The following is a 20,015-nucleotide window of genomic DNA, read 5'->3' on the forward strand; positions in this document are numbered from 1 at the left end:
AGTGGTTTTGAATTTTTCGATGTTAAAAATACAAGCACTACCCAGCACGAGACACCAGGAATCACTGCAAGCAACATATCAAATCAATTAGAGGAATAAATATTTTAATTCCACATCTCCATGATGAAAAGAGAACAGAATACAATGACACAATAGAAACTGCAGTGAAAAAATATCAGGAAGTATCCCTTCTGCGGTGGATTAAATCACTTTGAAAGAGTCCTTGGCCAAACAAACACGTAATAACAATAAGAAAGAAACAGGAATGATTCTTTGCTCCCATTTCTGATCACCAACTATAATTCTAGTACCAATTCTGACCTGGGGGGTGGGGGGTGGGGTGGATTGCAGGAGGGGGATGTTGACCGAACCACCTAGAGACTCCAGGTCACCAGCTGAGTGTTCTACAAGTCACCTTGATTTTGACATGATCTACCTGGGGATAGCGTCAGACTCCACAGGTCAAGGGCTCAGTCCGACAAAATTCCCGCCCTCTTCCCCCACTTAGGTGCCATTCACAAGCCCAGGCAGTCACCCACACTTCTGACCAACTGGCTACAGACTGGAGGTTCCAACACCCCCCTCCCTGCCTTGGTTCCATGAATTTGCTAGAGGGGCTCCCAGAACTCGGAAGCATTTTATTTACGAGATTACGGTTTTGTTACAAAAGATGTGACTCGGGAACATCCAGATGGAAGAGAAGCATGGGGCAAGGTGCGGGGAAACAGTGCTGCTCCCCACAAATCCCTGGGTGTTCACCAACCTGGGAGCTCTCCGAACACTGTCCCTTGGGTTTTACGGAGACTTCATTACACAGGCACAATTGATCAAATCATTGGCCATGGATGGTTGATTCAACCTGCAGCCCCCTCCCCGCTCCCCGAGAAAGGGGGAGGGACTGAAAGTTCCAAACCTCAAATCACAAGGTTAATTCCCCAGCCAACCAACCCTTCCCCCTCCTCCCCGCACCGGTCCTTAGGTGTGGTGGAAAAGCCACTTCATTAACATGGACAAAAGACACCTTTCTCTCAATAATTAGGAAACTGCAAAGGTTTTAGGACTCTGTCCTTGAAACTTGGGGACAAAGACCAAATCTATATTCTTATTATAAATCACAACATCCCCAACACAACAAACCCCTCAAGTTGTATTGCAGACTCTTTACGGCTGGGAGGGATATTTGAAACTATTCTCTCTTACCTCCTCAGTCAGCAGATGAGAAACTGAGGCCCAGAGAGAACTTGGCAAGATCATCAGCTGGCGGGGGGGGGGGGGGGGGGGGGGGGGGGGGGGGGGGAATGGAATACGTATCTGGGCAATTCTGAAGTGAATGAGACCCTTCCTTGAAAAGGTTATTTCCATGATCACGCCTTCTCTGGGGGCACACGGGCACTTTCCCAAAGTAGTGAAATACTACAAATCTACACAAAAGGCATGTTATAAGGTGCTATTCACTCCCTGACCAAAGCCAGTGCGCTGGCAAAGGGGGTCCCTGGGTCCTGCTGTGCTCGCTGATACTTTTTTCCAAATCATCATCAAACACTCCAATAGCTTCTAAACAGGCAACGTGTTCTAGGCTACGCTAGAAGGGCTTGGACGGCAAGGCCTCTACAAAAGCAGGCACGCGATACCTTCACGGGTCAAAATAAGTACCAGTAAATCTGAAAGGCTACTCGCCAGAGAGCACAAAGTGCTTTTTAAGATTCCTGTGAAATCACACTAGCCCACTGGGTGGAATCTTCCCCCTGCCCCAAATTAGGGAGCCAGGTCACTCTCTGCACGTGCACAGAAGGCCAGGACATGCCCAAGGAGCTCCAGCGTGCCTGCAACAAACAGGACTGGGAGCTGGGACCTGTACTGCCAGGCCAGGGGTGGGGTCATGCCTAGAGTGGCCTGCAAGCCACAAGGGCACCACCGTCACCACACTTTCAGATCACTCTCTGGTCCTGTTCTCATCAATAGCCTTCTGGTCTTCATTTGATTTCCCAAACAGACACCCATAACCAACTTGGAGAAACCTGACAAGCACCACTTTGGCCAGGTGGTCAAGGTTAGCATCGTGAGTGATACATCACGCCAATGGGAAGCACCCTTGACACGGAGTGATGGAAATGGCACTTCACCCCTGTTGGCTTCTCCCCAAAACCCATAACCCCAGAGTAAAGGGGGGTTCTATAATATACTTGACTAGGACTCCTCAAAACTATCAAGGTCGACAAAAACAAGAAAAGTCTGAGAAACTGTCACAGCCAAGAGGAGCGGAAGGAGACACGACTATGAAACACATTGAGGAATCCTGGACGGGATTCTAGAACAAAAAAAAAAAGAACATTGGGCAAAAACTAGGGAAATCTGCACACAGTGTGGACATTTAGTTAATAAGAATATATTGACTATTGTTTCATTAATCATCACAAATACATCATGGTAATGTAATAATGTTAACAGAAGAAAGGTGGGGGTGTACTATCTATATATGGAAACCTTGTACTATCTTTTCAATTTGTCTGTACATCTCAACTGTTCTAAAAAATAAAGTCCATTTTAAAGAAGGAGAGAACCAACTATGTATTTGAACCCACTGGACATCTTGGAGGTGCAGTCACCTGCCCTCCATTAGCCATGACATTGAAAACCAAGTTCCCTACCTTTCACTGAGGCTTCTCCACAACTGTGCACCTGCAACAAGGAGAGGCAAAGAATGAAACATTAATGGAGGCGTTTTTCTCTCGAAGCATTTCTCAACGTAGAAATCTTCTGAGCTATTAAAAATGCGTAGATGTTGGGACGCCTGGGTGGCTCAGTCAGTTAAGCGTCCAACTTCGGCTCAGGTCATGATCTCATAGCTCGTGAGTTCCAGCCCCACGTCGGGCTCTGTGCTGACAGCTCAGAGCCTGGAGCCTGTTTCAGATTCTCTGTTTCCCTCTCTCTCTGTCCCTCTCCTGCCTGTGCTCTGTCTCTCTCTCCCAAAAACAAACATTAAATTTTTATTTAAAATTAAAAAATAAAATAAAATAAAATAGAATGCTTACATCTTTCAACTCTAGAAATTATCAAACCATTCAGTATACACCTCTGGTACCAGAATTAATTCAGGCAATGTGTCCACGAGTATTTCAGAGCCTGCTATTTGTAAAACACTTGGATAGGTGCCTTGGGAGATGGAACCCTCTATCACACATGGTCCTGCCTCGGAGACTTGAGTGTTCAGTGGGGCAGACCTAGCATGCACTGAGGCGGTGTATGGAGGGAGAGAGAGAGTATGGCTGCTCGAGACAGTCCCAATAACAGAGGTGCCATTTACGGTGGGCTTTGAAATGGTACTGACAAAAGGAGAACTGAGACGACAGTGATTTGAGAAAGGAGGTTTTTATCTATTCATCCTTTAGGTATTTTGAGCTTATGTTGAGGCTCAAGTGAAATCAACAGAAAAAAAAATGCATACTTGGATCTCATTTGCTTTTTAAAAAAATTTTTTAATGTTTATTTATTTTTGAGAGAGACAGACACAGAGTGCGAGTGGGGGAGGAACAGAGAGAGAAGGAGACAGGGAATCCGAAGCAGGCTCCAGGCTCAGAGCTGTCAGCACAGAGCCTGACATGGGACCCAAACTTGTGAACCGTGAGATGATAACCTGAGCCAAAGTCGGATGCTCAACCGACTGAGCCCCCCAGGAGCCCCTCTCATTTGCTTTCTTGATGGGCTTACTTTCTTCATTGCACTATATCTTAATATTATACACCCAGCTACCAGTTTTAATGGATATTAGAAATGGCCATGAGGTGGTTTCTGCATTTTTTCCATCTTTCCAAAGATGTTGTCCCTTTTGTTCTTCAGTATCCCCTATCAAAGATCTATTAGGGGTGCCTGGGTGGCTAAGAGTTGGTTAAGAGCAGGTGACTCTTGATCTCAGCTCAGGTCTTGACTTCAGGGCTGTGGGTTCAAGTCCCACATTGGGCTCCATGCTGGGCATGGAGCCTACTTTGGACGGAAGGGAGGAAGGGAGGAAGGGAGGGAGGAAGAAGAAAAGAAAAAGAAAGAAAGAAAGAAAAAAAGAAAGAAAGAAAGAAAGAAAGAGGGAGGGAGGGAGGGAGGGAGGGAGGGAGATCTGTGTGATAAATTCTTAAAATTTAGTCCCAGGAAAAAAAAAGTTTCTTGAAATTGCTTGCATTCTTTCATCAGACTATTAGAATTATTCAGTGGATCTAGGTTCCCTTTTTACCTTGGCTGCCAGTAAGCACAGGGATCAATCTGTTGCTCAATTATGGTCACCATATTAGAATCTATTCCTCTACTTACACCTTTTAAAAATAGCCTTGTTTTTTATGTTCCTCACAAGCTGCCTCAAATACTTTGGGGTTAGATGGCACAGCAAACAAAGCAAAGAAACAATTCCAAAGAATCCAAGGGCTTACGAACACTAGTGATGCCTCAGCTGAAGTTGGAAAGTGGGAGAGACTAAATTCTGGCACTAACACTCACCTTGTCATACGACCCTTCTCTGATAGCACCAGCCCCAAGAGTGGAGGAAGTGGGTGACATCATGGGGTGCTTGCTTGTTTGCTTATTAAAAGTGGGGGAAATGAGCATGGTTGCTGGGCTGTGGGGACAAGGACATTCAGAATGGCAAGGACAGCAGACCTGCAGCCACTGAGCACGGAGCAGGTGGGGGCTGTGCAGGACAGAGGGGCGGGTAAGAGGCCAAGCAGGACAGCACTTACCCTGAGGGCAGAGCCAGTTCAGCAGGAGTGAGGGGCTAGGGGCTGGCCAGAGGGTGTCCTGAGGGGTGACTCTCAGCCTCTGTAGGGGTTGCAGACACAGTGCTTCTGGTGGCTCAGGTCAAAGATGAGGCCACGCAAGTGGGTGACCAAATCCAGGTTACAGGACGCAGGGACAGAGAACGGAGGCACACGAGTCCACCCGCCACAATCCCTGATGGCCCATGCTCAACTGTGACCAGAAAATGGCGTAAACGGACAGTGCAGATGTCGCAGGAGGAAAGGTACGAAGGGACAGAGGTTGAAAACGAGTGGCCGCGTGGGGACCTGCTGAGCCCCCCTCCCGCCGCACAGGGCGGTGCTGGAAGAGGACGTTAAAGGGAGCCGGTGGCAGAAGGACAGGCTCTTCTGCGAGGAGAGGGAGGCGGGGGACGGTCGAGCAACAGCCTATGGCTGCAGAGGGATTTTCCACGCTGCAGAAGGGTCCCCCGGGGCCTGGACGAAGGGGCTCACACAGGAAAGTGTGCACTCAAGGTACACAACAGGAGTGAGCGCGAACCCCCCCCCCCCACAGCTGCAGGCTGCTCCTGCTGCCGACTTGTAACAGAGACGTGGATTCCAGTAGGTTCCACAAAGATGAATTCACGTGAAAGATCTCCACACTGTTGCCCACCTCCTTCATATTAAGCATCTGAGATGGTATTAAAAATAGCAATGGGGGGGAGGGGGGGAGAGGAGGAATAAAATGAAATTCGTAACAGCAGAAGCATCAGCTCTTTAGCCGAAACCGTCGTGGGAAGCGGGGACGCTGAGACGGGAGGGGAGAGAATGGCCCTGGGAGCCTGACGGCTCGCTCTTGCTTTCCCGGTTGCTGTCCTAAAGCCAACGTGAGCAGCGACAGTGGCTGGCGGGTCTGGCTGAAGCCATGGCGTCTCCGTAACAGCACGTGGCTCAAGATGGAAGCTTCCCGGAGACCCACTCGTCTCAGCCGGGCCTGGGCTGAAAAGTCTGCAGAGTCAGGCCCCTGCCCACTATCCGCAGGGCTCAAATGGGTCTTTGTCTCCAAAGCCTCCACTGACGGAGGCCGAGGCCGGCACTTGTGCTCCTTCATCGCGGGCCAAGGGGCGCTGGGAGAGAGCAGAGTTCATCCCGACCTTCTGCCTTTGTGCAGTAGAAATGCTGTATTCGGAGCAGTGCCGCTGGGCTCATACCCTCAGAGAAAGCCTGGCCTGGGGCAAGCGCCTGGCGTGCAGGATGGGGTCTGAGAGCTCGCCTGGGGCACTGGGGCCGGGGTGGGCCTGGATACCTCTGGCAGCCCAGGGCCACCAGCAGGCCCTGAACAGAAAGGCGCTCAGCACAGGCCACCCGAGTGAACACACCCCATGACGTTCAGATGATGCGGCAGAGCGGACCGGGCCGCACTGAAGCTACTGGGCCCAGGGCACTCCTGTTCCACGGTCTCAGTCCACCCTACCCGGCCGAGCGGCCTGGGTTGGTCTCGGCCGTGTCACGGGATGAAGAAGCTCAGGCTGTGCAGCTGGCGGGATGACGGCCCCCAGAGACGCCAGGTCTCCCATCCCCGAAACCTGCAAAATGCCACTTTCTACAGAAGCGGGATGCACTGTGTGTGATTGAGTCAAGGGCCAGGAGATGGGGAGACTGTCCAGGGCTGTCCAGGTGGGCCCCAAGTACAACCACGAGGGGCCTTGTAGGACGGAGGTTTGACGAGGATGAAGAGGAGGGGGTGAGCGCAAGGGCAGAGAGTGGAGGGACGTGGCCACAAGCCACGCACGACAAGCCACCACCCGAAACCACCCGAAGGAAGAGGCAGGGGATGCTTCCCTAGAGCCTCCGGAGGGGGCACAGCCCTGCCGGAACCTCGATGTTGGCCCGGTGGCACTGATTTTGAGCTGGTGGCCTCCAGAACAGCGAGGGGAGAGATTTCTGTCGCTTTGAGCCACCACGTTTATGATGGCTTGTTACCGCAGCCCCAGGAAACTAACCCAGTATCCAGTGGGTCCCCGCCACACTGGGAAGTGAAGCGAACAAGCCCGGACTAGACCCTTCAGGCTCCTACTCTTCCAAGGCCACAACTTCCGTTTGCCGAGGGCCGAATCCTTGCAAGCGGAGGCGGCCTGCACTCTGTGAACGCGGAGGTCCCGTATTCACAGGAACGTCAAGCCAACGAGTCAAGGCTGATAACAACCTCTGTGCAAGCGTCCGAGAGTGAGAAAAGAGCAGTGGCGAAGCCTTCAAGCCCTGTACTTGCCTGCCACGCTTGTCTGCTCCTACAACTCGTGCCCAAATGGGGACCAGATTTGACTCGAAACGGAAACGATCGAGATGCTCGGCTAAAATGGCTGCTGATAAAAATGTGTAAGTGGTTATTTCTTCTAAGATTCCCCTGAGGAAGGTCCTAGAGGGTGAAAATGTTCCAAAGTCTACTGGAGAAAAAGGGTCTCTCCTCTGTCCGTTAGGATCAGGGCAGAGGGGTGCCCGGGTGGCTCAGTCAGTTAAGCGCCCACTCTTGATTTCAGCTCAGGTTATGATCTCATGGTTCATGAGATCGAGCCCAGTGTCAGGCTCTGTGCTGAGTGTGGACTCTGCTTGGGATTCTCTCTCTCTCTCTCTCTCTCTCTCCCTCTCTCGCACACCCCCCCCCCACCCCCACCCCCACCCCCCAGCTCCTCTCCCCAACCTGCGCTCTCTAAAAAAGAGACAATGAAATGAAAAGTTTGAATCAGGGCAGAAACAGGGCATCACCGCGGGTGCATCTGACAGACCCTGTGCAAAACCCACAACGTGAGACCGATGCTCGGCTTCCAGGTGGCCTTAATACATCTGTGGTGAACAGAGTACTGGGGCAGGTGTCTGACAGGGTTAACAGGGAGTTGGGTGTCTATTCTCTGAAACAGAAAAGGGTGGGGTGAAGAGGGAGGGGAACGAGGGGAGAACCCGTACACGAATGCAATCTTAATCCACAGATTCATGAAAAGAAGTAATTGGGGGACACTGGGTGACTCAGTCAGTTGAGAGTCCGATTCTTAGCTTCTGCTCAGGTCATGGTCTCACGGCTTGCGAGTCTGAGCTCCACATTGGGCTCACGGCTGTCAGCGCACAGCCCGCTTTGAATCCCCCGTCCCTCTCTCTCTGCCCCGCCCCTACTTGCGCTCTTTCAAAATAGATTTTAAAATATATTTTTAAAAAAAGAAAGGAAGGAACTAGACATAAGTGAATTTGTGGGAGGTCTCCTAACCAAATTTCCAGTTTGGCACTTCCCAATTCCAGTAGATGTATTCCTCACGTAAATTCCTACAGTTAACAACATTGGGTTTTTTTCACCTTCTCAGATTCAGCAGAATGAAGGAATTACCTTCAAACCTTCTAATGCAGCAATGTAACGCAGTCTTTCTACACATAATGTACTTTAAGAAGACTTAGAATATAAACTGGAGCTCAAGCCCACTGTGGAACATGATGATGGTAAACCCGTAACAGCTGAGATCCCTGGTCTCAGAGTTGGCTTTAGGGAGAACAAGGGTGCTTCCTACAAGGCAGGCCTCGGTACCCTGCCAGGGCGGGAACTCTGGGAAGGTCTTATGCGCATCGATCCATCTGGACCCCAGCCAATATTATCCTTCCATGTGGGTGTTACACTGAGGGAAATCAAATGTCTCACTGGAACCTCCTTCTCTTGGCTATTTTTTTTTTTTAATTTACTTATTTGAGAGAGAGGAGAGCGAGCGAGTGTGCAAGTGGGGGAGGGGCAAAGAAAGAAGGAGAGAATCCCAAGCAGGCTCCACACCGTCAGCGTGGAGCCTGACATGGGGCTCGATCTCACCAACCCATGAGATCATGACCTGAGTCGAAAACAATAGAGTCGGACCCCTAACCGACTGAGTCATCCTGGTTTTTGATCCCATCAATCTTACCACATTTAAAGTACCCAGGGCCCAATTACTCCAAGGAGGGACTTTTGCTCATTCACAAAATCTAGCTCAGGCTCTGGTCGGAGGGCCTCTCCAAGTACAGAAAAGCTGGACTCAGATTTAACTCAGAAAACACCTTGAGCAAATTTCCAAAATTAACTCAAAGTCTCATTTTTAAACAATCAGTTCACTTTTCATTATCATGAACTCATTTGTTAAAATTTACTTAACTACTACTTTTTTTTTTTTTAAGTAATCTCTACCCCCAACATGGGGCTTGAACTCAAAACCCCAAGATCAACAGTCACGTGTTCTACTGACTGAGCCAGCCAGGCACCCCAATTGTTATTTGTTTTTAAGCCCAGAATTGTTTTTCTTCATGGAGGCAGAGAAAGTTTTCATATAAACGAGCCCATTTTCCAGTGGCCCAAGCTTCATCTTGGGGGACGTTATAAATATTTCACTGTCATCCTCACTGCAACCTGCTTACATATCAAAATGGTCTTTAAGTAGCACTTAGAGCCAAAGAGAAACCAGCACGCACACACAAACCTTTCGCTCAGGACCAGTAGCTCTGACTAGGGACATCAGTTAAGTACGTAATAAATATTTGCCAAATAAATAAATATTCAACAAACATTAATAATAGCCAAGTCAATGCCTACATGACGTTCTTTTGTTCCCTTCTGCAATGTTTTTATTTATTTTAATAGAGAAAGAAAGGGAGGGAAGGGCAAAAAGAGAGGGGGAGAGAGAGAATCCCAAGTAGGCTCTGCTCTTGGACCCACAAACTGTGAGATCGTGACCTGAGCTGAAATCTAGAGTCAGATGCTTAACTGACTGAGCCACCAGAGCGCCCGTTCCCTTTTAAAACTACTTGGTTAATGTGCCTACACAAAGATCAGATATTTGGGGTCTAGCAAATTACATACCATAAAAATGAATTCTCAGTTTTCTTACCTCTAGCTCTGGACAAAACCATATCCTTTATTATTTGCATAATAACACGCCCGAGCATCATGACAGAAATCAGGTGATACACTCTCCATGGAGTCAGTGCAAGGAACCTGTAACAGCAAAAACAGACAAATCATGATTTCAGTTTGACGATTTTCATCTTTTTTTTTAAGTTAGGTTTAGTTCCTAACATAGAAACGAAGACACAAATTTCAGTTTTCAGAATCACCCCAACGAGACCACATCAAAGTTACCCAATAGGCATCAAAGTCAGCAAAATAAAAGCGCTTGGGCCACGTATGCGTTGGTGCTAGACTTTCCGCTGTAACCTCTAATTTGGGCAGAGGATTCTCTATGCTGGGTGTGGCCCAAATATCACCCTGCTAACAGATGGAGAGTGGAATTGACCTGAAACCAAATCATGAGGCACTAGAAAGGCAGAAGGGTAGGTTTTCCACTATGTGGAGGGGCTACTGCCCTCCCTTTTCTACTTCTATCTACATTCATCCACCAGCCCCTCCCTCCGATCTCTTGGAAACAGCAGTGATTAAGGATCCAAGGCACTAGCCCCTTCTCTTTAAGATCACATCCTGTGGTCTATCCAGCCAGGTCCTCTCCGAGGGGAAACCAAGAATTCTTTATCACGAACAGCACACAAACATTGCAGTACTTTTTTTTTTTTTAATGTTTATTTATCTTTGGGGGGGGGGTCACAGAGAGGGAGACACAGAACCCGAAGCAGGCTCCAGACTCTGAGCTGTCAGCACAGAGCCTGACGTGGGGCTCGAACTCACCAACCGTAAGATCGTGACATGAGCCGATGTCGAACATTAACTGGGCCACCCAGGCACCTTTGCAGTACTTTATGATTGGGCTTATAAAGGAACGGAATAAGCCTTCATACAGAGGTTGAAGCCTGCTTACAGATTAAATGCTCAAACTTCCAGTTAATATTAATTTTGGTGTAATCATAATCCTAGAAAAATTAACATATATGCCGTTTAAAACTAGTTGCAAGGCACTGTAGGCTTTATGGAGAAGGACACATACTGTAAAGAAAGAATCCTGTCTTCCGGGAACTTAACTTCCTCATCTGAGACAAACACGGGCCAAGCCAACCTAACAAAATCCAAGGCAAGGAGTCTGAGGTACTCAAGTAAAACATGAGCAAAGAACAAACAGAAGCAAAAGAAGGAATGATTAACTCAATAATAAGGGAAGATTTAATGGAAGTGGCCCTTGAACTTGGTCTGGCAGGACGGATGAAATTGAGAGGAAAACAGAGGTTGTTCCAGTATTCCAGAATATTCCAGGATACAACATGTACAGAAGATCATAGTCGGGGACGGGGAGGTGTGCCTGGGGCACACTGAGTGTCCTGAGGTGCCCCAGCAAGACATGGATAAAGGAGATATGTGGGAGATGGGCAGATAGAGAAGATATTGAGGGGACAGGCTGTCGGCACACTGTGGCAGGCCCTGAACTATCTGCTAGGGCATTTGGTCTTAATAATACCAGCAATAAAGAGAAAGCCAAAGGTATAGACAGGTATCAGGTAGGAAAGTGGAATTATGGGAGATTTCAGAAGATGCCTGAGAGAATGAGGTAGGAGAGTGAAGAAGCATGGCGTCCGGGACATCTGCTAGAATGTGTAACGTGTTTGGTGAGAAGCAGCCGATGTGAGATGCTGGTGACGTCAAGGGTAAAGCCCACCGGTGCAAGGTGGGCAACCCAGGTGCCAGCTCTGGTTCTCACAGTGAGTGTCACCTGGGCCGGTAAAATAAGCGGGTAGAACAGGTAAGTGCTTCGTAAATACCGGTCGCCACCGCCACCAGGTTGCTGCCTGGAAAGCTTGTTAAAATACAGACTCCCAGACCCCACGTTCCTCCCCCAGGTCCCCTGAAACAGGTGGTCTAATTACCAGTGTTTACACTCAGTGAGTACTTACTTGGAGAGTGTCTACACTGGGCCAGCCACTGTGCTACCAGAAGGAAATAAATTCTAAGCAAGAGGCACAGAGGGAAAGAGCAGACATATAAGATAACCCGTAACGCCAACATCTCTTTTTTTAGTAGCCAACGATTTCATTTGCTAATCTGGGACTGCTGCTGGCTCTCTTTTTTGAGCTCGTATGTTTCTATTAAGTGAGGCTGTTTTCTGGTCTTTGTTTTCTTTTTGGCTTACCTCCTCCTATCAGTTTATGATCCCTGCTTGCTGTGATCCACATGCCAGGCTCTCTCTGATCTCCCCACCTGACATCAAAATGGCAAGTTTTCAAAAGTCTTCATGGTGACCCACAGTGAGAAATTCACTTACATCTAAATACGTACAAATGAAACCAAAGTTTCAAAAAATAATATTTGTCCTTATAATGTGTAATGCCTTCTGATACCTTCCATTCAATTCTATTATATTTTTTAATGCTGACTGCAATTCTAAGGTGATTCAGGGCTCCTGCATGGGTTGTATGTAACTCACAGTTTCATTCGCTGCATCAGAGAAAATCTATAAATGCTAAATTAGTATGTTTCATTAGATGACTTGCTGTGCAGAGTCAAGCAAAGCCCTAGGAAAGCTCCCTCAAGTTTAAAGGTCTTCAGACTCAGCCAGGAAACCAGTTACATATCTTTGAAGAAATAAAGAAATGCAAAAACAACCCAAGCAGTGAAGGTCTTAGTGGAAGTTATGATCTTCCAGGAATACAAAAATTAGGTAATGACAGGAGTGTAACCCTCAGCCCTGGCTGCTGGAAGACTTCACTCGGAGGGTGTTGCCATGGCAACTCCAGTTGGGGGTCCAGTGGACATTTTGGCCAAGGGTCTCAATGGTCATTAAGAATCCTCAATCGGGGCACCTGGGTGGCGCAGTCGGTTAAGCATCTGACTTCAGCCAGGTCACGATCTCGAGGTCCGTGAGTTCGAGCCCCGCGTCGGGCTCTGGGCTGACGGCTCAGAGCCTGGAGCCTGTTTCCAATTCTGTGTCTCCCTCTCTCTCTGCCCCTCCCCCGTTCATGCTCTGTCTCTCTCTGTCCCAAAAATAAATAAATGTTAAAAAAAAAAAATTAAAAAAAAAAGAATCCTCAATCATAAAGGATAGGCTATTTCATAATTGATGCTGTGATCATTTGCAATCCATCTGAAAGAAAGGAAAACTGTATATCTATCGCCAAATTAAGGTGAATGAGAAAGGAATAATATTTTGCAACAAGGTCAGCCCATGTTCCCTAAAGGACAGATGGAACATATTTTCAGCTTCGTGGGTCTTCTGGTCTCTGTCACAACTGTCAGCTCTGTCACTGTATGAAAGCAGCACAGATATTATATGAAAGAATGGGTCATGTTGCAATAAACTTCATTTATCAACACACACACACACACACACACACACACACACACACACCCGCGAATCCTCAGTCAGAACAAAGGCAATCCATACAACTGCTCAGGAAGGGAATGCTAAAATTCTATGGGATTCCATAATCGTCTCCTAGGCAGGCTAGCATCCTTGACCCCAAGAATTAAGTACAGAAATGTTTGTGAAATTAATCCCTAATATTAATCATTCATATTTAGAAAAACCTATGCATATTTGGTTTTTTAATTATACTGTTTTAGATGATTCATCTCATGGTTCCAATTTAAAATATGTAGCTGTAAAATTAAACAAACAAACAAACAAATAAAATGCATAGCTGTATAGACTTGTGACTTGAAATTAAAATCTTAGGAACACAGGAGTTTAATTTCTTCATTTTGCAGGAACTGCCTAATGTTCAGGAAAGCCTGGTTTTTTGTTTTTTTTTTCCAACTTCTACTTTGGTAAATTTCAAACACACATAAAAAGAGAGACCAACTTATAATAAAAAAGAGTCAACAGTTTTGCATCCATGGCCAGTCTTGTTTCTTCTATGTTCCCACCAAGCTCTCCCCCCACCCATCCCCACCACCCAGGATTACTTGGAGCAAATCCTAAACATCATATAATTGAATTTACAAATATTGCCACCTATCTTCCCAAAAAGGAAATTTTAACCTAACAATAAAAACACTGTCTCATCTTAAAAAATTGTTTTAATCCCTTAATGTCATCAGATATCCCAACAGGATGCACATTTACCCAATCACCTTCTGTACACACATGTGCACATACACACAAAGACTGAAACAAGATTGGAAAAAATCATACACTGAAATTGATGATGGGAGTTTTGAGTTTCCTGTAATTTATAGGTTTACAGCCTTCTCTCTCTCTCTCTCTCTCTCTCTCTCTCTGCTTGAAATTCTTTGTGGAAGAAACAGACTCATTTGTTCAGTAAAATCTTCCAGAGTCTGAGAATCAGTCATTGAATCCTGTGGTTTAGTTTAACATTTTCCTCAATGCCTTGGGCGGACTATAAAAACAGGCAGTTCAATCTAGAGACCCAGCCAGATTTAGGTTCAAAATTTAAACTACATCATAGGTGTTGGTGTGTGTTTCCATCAGGAGGCAGATACTGTCTGGGTGTCTGGGGTCTCTATTCCTGTGACGTTAGCAGCCACTGACGAGGTCTACCTATCTTCCTTAGGAGACACAGGAGAGTGAGAGCTCTTCACTCTTGCTTCAGCCACCAGCTGGATCAGATCTATAAAGAGAAACGTCCCCTATGGATGTCTGATTGCCCTGAGACCCGGATCTCACAGGAGAGGCAGGATTAATTCTTGAGTCTTTCTCTTTATTCAGCAGCTGTCAAGATAATGAGACAGTTCCTCAGTAGCCTCTAACGAAAACCAAGTTGGTTTTCTTCTTTCCTTTCGGTAGTGTTGTTATGATCATACTCGATATGCTTCAGTCCACTGCAGTATTATTCCTTCTGACCCTCAAAAGTGTCCCATCTTGGCGGGTGGGAGCTTATTCGGGCTGGTTCCTGAGTCCTTTGGTACAACTTTAATAATCTTTGATAATTAAGTACTTTAAAGTGATAGAGAAAATACAAAATTTACAAACGTGGGTTAAAATGTTTAAAGGGGTATAGAACTAAACTTTTAAACAAAATATGGGGCACCTGGGTGGCTCAGTCGGTTGAGCATCCAGCTTCGGCTCAGGTCATGATCTCACGGTCTGTGAGTTCGAGCCCCGTGTCGGGCTCTGTGCTGACAGCTCAGAGCCTGGAGCCTGTTTTGGATTCTGTGTCTCCCTCTCTCTCTGCTCCTCCCCTGCTGGTGCTCTGTCTCTGTCTTTGTCTCTCTCTCTAATAAACAAACATCAAACTTTTAAACAAAACCAGTCATTCACCAGAGGCTATCTTAAAAATGGCTATTAAAATTTGCTAGATTGATAAACAAAATGTGTTACATTTTGTTACATACAGTTGCCCCTAATATTGACATCTTATTTCAGTGTGGCACATTTGTTATAACCAACGCACCAATATGGATACATTGTTAACTCCTTGGTTCACATTAAGGTTCACTCTTGGTGTTGCACCTTCTATGGGTTTTGACAAATGCATAATGTCATGTATCCACCATAACAGCATCACACAGAGTATTTTCACTGCTCTAAAAATCCTGTATGCCACATATTCAGTCCTTTCTCGCTCCCCAGAAACCAAGTGACCACTGGTCTTTTAACTGTCTCCACTGGTTTGCCTTTTCCAGAAGGACACGCAGTTTTTACTATCCTCTGTGTCTTTTAATGGTTTGATAGCTCATTTCTTTCTATGACTGAATACTAGTCTATTGTATGATACACTACTGTTTATTCATTCACCTACTGAAGGACATCTTGGTTGCTTCCGATTTGGGGCAATTAAGAATAAAATTGCTACTCTGTGTCAGATTTTGTGTGGTTACAAGTTTTTCATTCTTTGGGAACAGCCTTTTTAAAAAAAAAAAAACAGGTTCATCAGCATGCCAGCTTATTTTGGATTTATGGGCAGTTAAAACCTCCAAGGATTCTACTTTTTGGATGCAACTTTTGAATCTAAGTATGTCCTATTAACTTTGTTCTTGTCTGACACAGCCCGTCATCCAAACCTACAGACCTTAATGGTGTCCCCAACCCCATTCATTCTCTTGTCCAGCTTCTTAACACCTACACATTTGCAGGTCGTTTGTCCTCTTCCACACTATTGATCAAAGGTGTTGATCAGCACTGATGCCCTGTCACTTCCCATTAACAGCTGCTCTCAGAGTGACCTAGATTAATCAGCACTTTATGAAGATGACAGACCACCTAATCTGCCAGTCCATTCTTGTCCCCGTCACTCCACCTTATCCACAAAGACATAACAACAGATTTTCTTAAACACCTTGCTGGAGCCTAATACATCCCTAAGGTCTATGTGTTTCTAAGTATCGATCTGCTTGACTGATGCTGAGAATTACTTTGAGGTATGAAACAGTTCTCAGTTGCAGAACTAAACACCATTAGAACCTGCCAAAGGGTGTCATGGGGCACAGCCTGTTCTGAACCCTGGGGTAACCTTGCTGATGTGCCCATTCACAGAATTCACACGTGGCCACCACGTCACCCATGGCGGAATTCTAAAGCAAAGATGGCCACACACAGGTGATCAGAGGATTCCTGAAGGCTGTGGAGTAATTATTAAGAAATGAATTGTGGTCAAAATGCAGAAGGCCCAAGAAATCATGAGAAGCAGAGTGATAAAGTACAGACTTTGAAGAGGGAGGTCTGTGGATACACATCACCCTCACTCAGTTTTCCAGGTCCAGTGCAAGGTGACAATGCAGAGACCTCACGGGGGGTGGAGAAGTCAATACCCCATTTCCACCAGTCTGTAGCCCCAACACATAACAAATGGGTCCCCAAGATATTTCAACCTCCCCTCCAGGGCATGTTTGGGATCCGGATTCAGGGTGGGTATAAGGGCCCCGACCAGTCACTCCTGAATGCACCGTGGCATTGCCAGCTGGGACAAGGACAGCAAGCACCTTATCTTGAGGCTGCAAAGCACATGCCTGATGAGGACACTTCTCACTTGTGCTCAGGCCCCCCCATGAGGGGCAGATGGCCAGGGTGGAACACAAGCCTCCCCCATCCTGGGGGAGGACCTGCCCTCGGTCCTGGGCAGACGACCCTGGGCAGTCACGCAGAGCAGCTGGGTGGGGAGGGGAGCCGGGGCAGGACCGCTGGCAGGTGGCAGAGGGGAAGGGAAGCTACCGGGAGTGGAAGCTCCACCCCCCTCCCCGTGCCCATTCTACTGGCCCGTCACGCTGCACTTACAAAAAAAAAAAAAAAAAAAAAAAATTCAAACATCAAAGAATAAAGAATTGCCAGACAGCAACTGCAGAGCATTACTCCCCAAGGGTGGGGCCCTCTGAACGTCAGACTCTGTGCGACTGGACAGGCCACTCACCCACTTAGTCAGCTTTCCTCTCATGATAGCTTGGAGGGCAGGTCCCCAACACTGACCAACAAAGGCTTTTTTCCTCCTCAAAATAGTTCTTAAAAAAAGGCCAACAACCCTTAACCAAATTACCCTAGGGACCTGTGATCACATTAGTGGATCCTAGAATGGACAAAGCACCACTAATCCCTAAGTCTCCAGCTATCAGAAACATCTTTCTATAGATGGATAGGCTTTTTAAAACAATTTTAATGTGTATTTATTTTTGAGAGAGAGACAGACAGAGTGCAACAGGGGAGGGACAGAAAGACAGAATCTGAAGCAGGCTCCAGGCTCTCAACCGTCAGCACAGAGCCCGATGTGGGGCTCGAACCTATGAAATGTGAGATCATGACCTGAGCCGAAATCACTTAATTGACTGAGCTACCCAGGCATGGATGTGCTTGTTTAAATACCCAATTAATAGGGGAAAAAACCTACTACCTCTTTTTAAAATTAAAATATCACTGTCTGATACATGTATTTCTTTTAGCTGATGCTGGATATAATTTCTGTCTGATAAAGGATATTCCAATTTTGGAAACCAATGTGACAACTATAATATCCACAGACACACCATGACAAACAGTGCAAATGATAATTCAATTTTTTATATACATATACGTATATATGATTGCATATACATAAAAACACCCCATTTATTTTATAAAGACATACTATATGGATGAGCTGCTTTGGAAAGGTAAAGTTCCAAATCACTACGTGCACTTTCCTTTAGCAAGCTGTGTCCAATTTCTACATCTCAATGAGATGACTATTTTTAAAAATACCACATTGCCCAGGTGACTCATGTTTAGCTTGTGATGATTACAGCCCATGGACGGCTGCTAGCCACACTCATATAGCATCATGTCGGATTCACTTTTAGACTGGCTGAATCTGTTTGCTTTCTTCTTACTGTTTTCTTATCTCTCCTATACTTTCCGCTCTTTCATTCTCTGATTCAGCAGCTTTCAATTTTAATCTGGTTTTCAACCAACCTACTGCCATAGTCCACTTGGCTTAGTTGGGATGGTTTACTAGTCATCCTCGTAGGACTGAGTCTCTACTCTGCTCTTTGGGTCAGCTAAGAAATAAGACTCTATCCAGGGGTGAAGGAGAGTGTAAGGAAAACAGGTAGAGACCCAGAGAAAGCCTAGAAGATTCTAAGGATCTAATGGTGAAAGAAAGAAGGAAAGAAAGAGAAAAATGGAAGAGGAGGAAGAAAGAAAGAAGAAAAAGAAAGAAAAAAGGAGAAAGAAAGAGGAAAAAGGAAGAAGAGAAAGAAAGAAAGAAGAAACACAGAAAGTAGAAGAGGCTGCAGGACCCCCTAAATTATGTCCATGACTTTAAGTAAAAAGTTTCCTATCAAATTATGGGCTTTGACTACTGTCAAGTTAGTCTGCACTCACTGCTCATTGCCAGGTGACAGATGCTCTATGAAGATGCCCAAAAAGGGAAACATCAGGCTGGGAACTAAATTATCTCAGGTAACCCATCATTGTAGCTTGCTGTGCGTGGCTCATTCAGGGCCACCACTGTTCCTTGTCCTTTATGGATTGTCAAGCATTCCACATGCATGTGGGGCCCTGGAGGTGCCTACTCAGCCTGGGCAACGGGAGGGAGCCATAGCACAGTGGCCAGGGCAGCCGGAGCGCCGGGACAGGCACTGGGCTCTGTGGCCGACGTGATGGAGAAGGACGTGAAGGTACCAGAGCTACCTTCTGTGGGCTCTACTCAGCGGCTAATTACAAATCTCTTTTAAAAATTTCTTTCCTAGCTGTGTATCCATTTGACAAGGAAAGCCTAACTATGCCATTTCTTCACGGCCAAATAAAATGGCTCAACAGGCTAAATTTGTCATAAAGCAAATAAAAAAAGAACTCACAAAGCAAACAAAAAGCTTCTGTGGTTATGAATGAAAAGGATACTATTTAGTGTGTTCCATGTGTAAAACTCTAACCCTCACTTCTGGGCACAGAATAACCCACTTTGTCTCATGAAGTGAATGATGTCAATAGCAAAAATACAAAGTGTTTGTCTTCAAGGAAAGGGAGTCTATGTACAAAAACACTGGAAACCTCCATAGTTATAAGGTGGGAATTAATCGGTAGTATTTGCTTTATAAGATACAGATCTGTTTCTCTTTGCTGAAATATATATAACTCCAGACTTTGCCTAGACAGAGTCCTCTATGATGTTGGCTTTATGTGATACTATGGTGGCTCAAATCATAAAAGGGCCTAAGACATAATGATTTATCCAACATTATTCCAAGTCCAGATCATCACATTTTGCTGGCACATAGTTCTGTCATCTTCTCGAGACTTAGGCGTATGGGTAGCCATCTTCCTTAATATCACAAAATTCTGAATCTCAACTAAAGTTGGCTTTCATTTTTCCTGGCCTTTTATACTGATCGTGCAAACACAGTGTCTGAAAATGCTTTGTGAAATTAAATTATGCCCAATTAAGGGGGGAGAACTGCCAAATAACCATGACTCACTGAATTATAAGATGAAAATACATCCCAATTTCAGACCTGTTTAAACATGCATGTATGCTGGGGAGAGGGAAATACATTTCTTAAAAGTCAACAAAATATATAGTTTCAAATAATTTGGAAAGAAAGAGGGTAATCATGAAGTGAAGTGAGATAAAGTAATGACTATTAATTATAAATCGAAGACTCAATAAAACTCAGAATACTTTGTTTCTAGAAAAGTACTTTAGCTATGAGCAAAAAAAAAAAAAGTGAATTAGAAGCAAGAGAGAAGAGAAAAATGAAGGAAAAAAAAATAAAGGGACGAGCCACTTTCTGCAGGGAGATGGGACATTTTGGAAGACACCCACAGGCAGAGAAACATTGGGTGGTAGCCGTCAGAAAGGGTATGCTGCAGGGGAGGAGGGAACTAGGCGGTCTCTAGCAGAAAACGGTGGTGATAATCCAGTGAATTCAAGGAATGTGCCAGGTCAGCAAGGCACTGGTGATGAAATACAAGGACAGTGGTGGGCAGCAGCATG

At 45.9% G+C, this 20,015-nt stretch overlaps 1 protein-coding gene across 1 annotated transcript in view; it reads right to left on the reverse strand.

Annotated features, from left to right (window-relative positions):
- RETREG1 (reticulophagy regulator 1) overlaps positions 1 to 9,739 on the reverse strand; it is a 92,299-nt gene extending 82,560 nt beyond the window's left edge. Inside the window, exons 1-2 of the mRNA XM_040494280.1 lie at positions 9,608 to 9,739; positions 2,649 to 2,679 (exon numbers count right to left, since the gene is read on the reverse strand). Of these exons, the coding sequence (XP_040350214.1) occupies positions 2,649 to 2,679; positions 9,608 to 9,668 (92 nt within the window). The 5' untranslated portion in view covers positions 9,669 to 9,739. The remainder of the gene's footprint in view (positions 1 to 2,648; positions 2,680 to 9,607) is intronic.
- Between the last annotated feature and the right edge of the window lie 10,276 nt (positions 9,740 to 20,015).

Source organism: Herpailurus yagouaroundi, unplaced genomic scaffold (assembly GCF_014898765.1).
Source record: "Herpailurus yagouaroundi ecotype Mexico unplaced genomic scaffold, PumYag 29, whole genome shotgun sequence".
NCBI lineage: Eukaryota > Metazoa > Chordata > Mammalia > Carnivora > Felidae > Herpailurus > Herpailurus yagouaroundi.